General features: G+C 41.6%; 1 protein-coding gene across 2 annotated transcripts; it reads left to right on the top strand.

Moving 5' to 3' along the window:
• Positions 1-17: 17 nt before the first annotated feature.
• LOC116177136 lies at positions 18-4518 on the top strand. 2 transcript variants are annotated; one of them, XM_031496028.1, is made up of 3 exons: positions 18-255; positions 321-1652; positions 3463-4518. In XM_031496028.1, the coding sequence occupies exon 2, from the start codon at positions 388-390 to the stop codon at positions 1645-1647; it is 1260 nt and encodes a 419-aa protein (XP_031351888.1). In that variant the 5' UTR covers positions 18-255; positions 321-387; the 3' UTR covers positions 1648-1652; positions 3463-4518. The 2 variants fall into 2 exon arrangements, with proteins under 2 accessions (XP_031351888.1, XP_031351880.1); XM_031496020.1 differs by having other exon boundaries at positions 18-263.
• Positions 4519-4867: the final 349 nt, after the last annotated feature.

Raw genomic sequence — 4867 nt, 5'->3', positions numbered from 1 at the left:
ATTATATTTCGACATCCAATCCGAAGACATTGTATAGAATACCATGTAGTTCGCTTGCTCGAACTCATATCACGAGTATTTAAAGAAAGGTTTCACAAAAAGGAAACAAAAATAGAAGTTCGACCCTGCCGCCGAGCCGCCACTGAGTTAACCTTGCGTTTCGTTCCTCGCGCCAGGCGTCAGGTGATTCATTCTTCGCTTTCTCGTGCTCGTGTTCACATTCACATCGTTGTCTTGCGTTTTTCGACGATTTTGGTATCTGAGTATAACTAAATGATTTTATTTTAGCGGTTTTTATTAACCATAGGTATTTTTTTTAGGCTTGTGCATGTTTTTGGCGTTGTCGACCATAGGCCTTTTTCGCCCGTATGTAATTTTTTACTACACATGGGCAAGTCCAACAAGCGGCATCGCTCTAGGAGCAGGGGGACGTCAAAAAGCGACCTACGAAAACGCCTTCGTAGGCTTGAGAGACTTTTAGAGGATAAGGAAAATGTGGAAAATGTGGACGGCGGCCATGACAGGCAGTCTCGGCCTCCTTTTCGAGCTATTAATAGAAGATCGGATTCCCGGTCTAAACGCGACTGCTCTGATTGCAGTTACAGCAGCGTTGAAAGCTTAAGCATTGCTGATGTTCCATCAACAAGTAGGCATCTTAGACGAAGACGTTCTTTGTCTGCTGAGGCTTCGTTAAGCCTTTCGCCTGCTCCTTCTTTAAGGGCAGGTGACAAATCCCAGACTTCTTTAAGTCTTTCTCCTCACTGTGAGGCTGAGGACCTACACGGAGCGGATGGTAGACCAAAGCCTAGAGCTCCTTTGAACTCGACTAACGGCCCTGAGACCGAATTGGAAGAAAATGTACTCATCATCGACGACGGCTCTTTAGCCCTTGATGATTTTGGAGACGTTTTAGGAAATGATTGCCCTAGTACTCCAGTTAAGGCGGACTGTTTACATGAGGCACTTTCCTCAAGGTGGAACTACATTGTAACAAATGGCCTTTCGCAGGAAAATTTACTTTCCTTAACTCAACGTTATGCAGTCCCGGAGAACTGTCCGACACTTAACTCACCTAAGCTAAATCCCGAAGTTTTAGCAATTTTGGCCAACGATCGGGTGGCTCGGGACAATTTTAATAAAAGTATCCAAACGAAACTCGCAACGGTTTTGGGAGCTATGGGAAAGTCTTTGACAGCTTTGCTGAATGACAATCCTATTCCAAAAAAGTTACGTGATGAAATTGTAGCCCCTTTGGGTGATGCTAGTCGTTTACTGGCGCACACCTTTCACGACATCTCTGACTCTAGGCGTAATTTGATTTTACCAACCCTTAACAAAAACATTAGGGAGGTTCTAGGGAGAACTAAACCAGGAGATTTCCTTTTTGGATCAGATGTTTCAGAGAGCGTCAGGGAAGCTAAGTCTCTACAGAACGCAGGAAAGGAATTAAAGGCGGCTACTCCTTTGCAATTCTCAGCTTCATACAGAGGTGGTAGGAACTCTGGGCGAATTCGTTTGAAGCCTGTGTTCACATCAGCGAAAGACCAGCGTTCTTTAAACCGTTACGGCCCGACTCGTCAAAAGGGACAGTCGAGATCATTCCGAGGCCAGCAGTCCCATCAGAAGCAGGGGAAATACAGACGATAGAGCAGGTAAGCCCAATTGGTGGTAGGCTCTCACTTTTCTATGACAAATGGTGTTTGATTACTTCAAATCCCGTAATACTGAAATGGATTAAAGGCTATGCCTTGCCATTTTGTAGTTCACCTAGTCTAGAGCAAGTACCCCCAACAAAGACCTGGACGACTAAAGACACTGCTATGCATGAGGCAATTAAGTCTTTACTCAATTTAAATGCGATAAGCAAGTGCAGTCCTTGTCCAGGGCATTTTATTTCTAATATCTTTTTGGCTGATAAATCTGATGGCGGTAAACGATTCATACTTAATTTAAAACATCTTAATTCCTTTTTACAAACATCTCATTTTAAAATGGAAGACATTCGAACGGCCTTAAGGCTTGTCAAAAAAGGGTGTTGGTTCACAACTATTGATATTAAAGATGCCTACTTCCATATAGCCATTGACCCAAAATTTAGAAAGTTCTTGAGGTTTCAATTTAATCACGATCTGTATGAATTTGCATGTTTGCCTTTTGGGTTGGCTTCAGCCCCTTATGTGTTCACAAAACTAATGAGACCTGTTACACAATGGCTTCGATCTAAAAACATTATTTGTGTGTGTTATCTGGATGACTTTCTGTTATTCAATTCTTCGTATGAAGGCTCCTTACATGACACTAAGGTAACCGTAAATTTTTTGAAGTCTTTAGGGTTTTCTATAAACGTTATGAAAAGTCATTTGAACCCCAGTCAAACCATTAGATTTCTGGGGTTTTTATTAGACTCAGAACTATTGAAAATCTCTTTACCTGCAGAAAAGAGGGAAAAAATAAAGATTTGGAGTAAAACTCTCCGGTCTAAGTCTCAATGCAAAATTCGTGATCTGGCGCAGTATATAGGATACCTGGTCTCTGTTTGCCAAGGCGTCAAGTACGGGTGGGCTCATGTTAAGCTCTTTGAACGCCACAAGTGTCTAGCACTAGCAAAAATTAATGGGGATTTTTCAGGTCTAATGGTACTGCATATGGATTTGCAACAGGATTTTTCGTGGTGGATCAATTCAATTGATTCCTCATATAATGATATTAGAAAAGATCAGTTCGTTCTCGAAATTTTTACTGATGCTTCGCTTACAGGGTGGGGCGCGTGCTGTGGGTCAGATAAGATTCGAGGGTGGTGGAGCCCAGAGGAAAGAATAAGACATATTAATTATTTAGAACTTTTGGCAATTTTTTTTTGGGCCTTAAAAGCTTTGCTTCTTCGGCCACCAATTGTAACATATTAATAAGATGCGACAACACTACTGCTTTGTCCTATGTAAATAAAATGGGTAGTGTCCATCACCCAAAGTTTTCGGCTCTTGCAAGGGAAATTTGGGATTGGTGCGAGGTACGCAACTTGTGGATTCTCGCCTCCTACATTAGTTCTTCGGATAATTGGATTGCGGACCGAGAATCTAGAAGCTTACCCCCTGAAACGGAATGGAGTCTCTCTAAGGAGGCATTCGATTTGGTAACTCGCCAGTTTGGAGTGCCAGAAATAGATTTATTTGCCTCCAGAGTTAATAACAAATGTGATCGGTATGTCTCCTGGCAGAAAGACCCTTTTGCTTTTAAGATTGACAGTTTTACTTTTTCGTGGGAAAAAATGTTTTTCTACGCCTTCCCACCCTTTGCTTTAATTTTAAGAGTCTTACAAAAAATAGTAGATGATGAGGCGGAAGGGATCGTTATAGTCCCTAAATGGCAAAACCAAGCTTGGTTCCCACTTTTTTCTAATTTAATTATTGAAGGACCTATCTTTTTTAAACCTACTAAATTTTCTTTGTTTAATCCTTACAGCACCGATCCACACCCACTGGCGGACAGGCTTACACTTCTAGCAGCGAAGCTATCAGGGAAGCGTTCAAATTAAAACACTTACCAGCGAAAGTTGTTCAAACAATTCTCAGTTCCTTATCAGCGGCAACAATTCGGCAGTATGGAGTAACATACAAGCTCTGGTGGCCTTTCTGTGAGAAGAAAAGTATCTCTCCGTATGATGGGACTCCAGCTCTCGTAATGGATTTTTTACAACACCTGTTTGACATAGGGAAAAATTCTTACGGGTCATTTAATTCACACCGCTCCGCCTTGGCTCTGATTTTGTCAACGGACTTAGCGGGCCATCCCGTTTTGTCTCGGTTTTTGAAAGGGATATCTAAGCTTCGGCCTCAAAAACCGAGATACAATGTCACCTGGGATCCGCAATTAGTTCTAAATTTTTTAGAACAGAGAGAGTCATCCACGCTTCAAGCTTTGTCAGAGAAGCTAATCACCTTATTAGCTCTCTCCACCGCACACAGGATGCAAACGTTTTCGCTGATACGCCTACGTAATATTTTAGAATCAAGTACTGGATTCCAAATTTTGATCGAGGACCAAATTAAGACTTCAGGCCCAGGAAGAAAGCAACCTTGCTTAAACTTGCCCTTCTTCGTCGAAAACCCCAGACTCTGTGTTGCGACAACTTTGAAGAGGTATTTAGCGGCCACAAAAGAACATCGCACATCGAATATGGACTTTTTATTTATTACTTTTAAGAAGCCACACAGAACTGCCAGCAGGCAAACTTTAAGTAGATGGGTGAAAGACACTTTAGATGCAGCGGGTGTGAACACTCTCATTTTCAAAGCCCATTCTACACGCCATGCCTCAACATCTAAAGCTTGGCAGTTAGGAGTACCAATAGAAGTAATTCAACAAACTGCGGGCTGGACAGAAAATTCAAAAGTGTTCTGTAATTTTTACAATCGACCACTATCACAATCAAATACTTTTGCGACAACCATTCTTAGTTCTAAGTAGACGTAACATTTCTTTTATATTAAGGGGGATTAAATGTGCATTATTTCTTTGTGTGGAATTTTTAGTTGAATGCTGAAAAACAAAGCATCTTTAAACAACTACATGGTATTCTATACAATGTCTTCGGATTGGATGTCGAAATATAATTAGACGATCAAACTAACTTACCTGTGAAGTTCGATCGTAATTATATGAGACATCCAATCCGAAGACATTCAAAACCCACCCTCCCAGGCCCTAGGTTTTTCAGCATCACTATTAATCTTTAAACGGAATGAATCACCTGACGCCTGGCGCGAGGAACGAAACGCAAGGTTAACTCAGTGGCGGCTCGGCGGCAGGGTCGAACTTCTATTTTTGTTTCCTTTTTGTGAAACCTTTCTTTAAATACTCGTGATAT

Source organism: Photinus pyralis, unplaced genomic scaffold, assembly GCF_008802855.1.
Source record: "Photinus pyralis isolate 1611_PpyrPB1 unplaced genomic scaffold, Ppyr1.3 Ppyr1.4_LG1, whole genome shotgun sequence".
NCBI lineage: Eukaryota > Metazoa > Arthropoda > Insecta > Coleoptera > Lampyridae > Photinus > Photinus pyralis.
This window is presented reverse-complemented; position numbering and strand designations above follow the sequence as displayed.

Excerpts from the sequence above, each read along its gene's own strand:
- LOC116177136 (XM_031496028.1), top strand. The coding sequence starts at position 388 with ATGGGCAAGTCCAACAAGCGGCATCGCTCTAGGAGCAGGGGGACGTCA.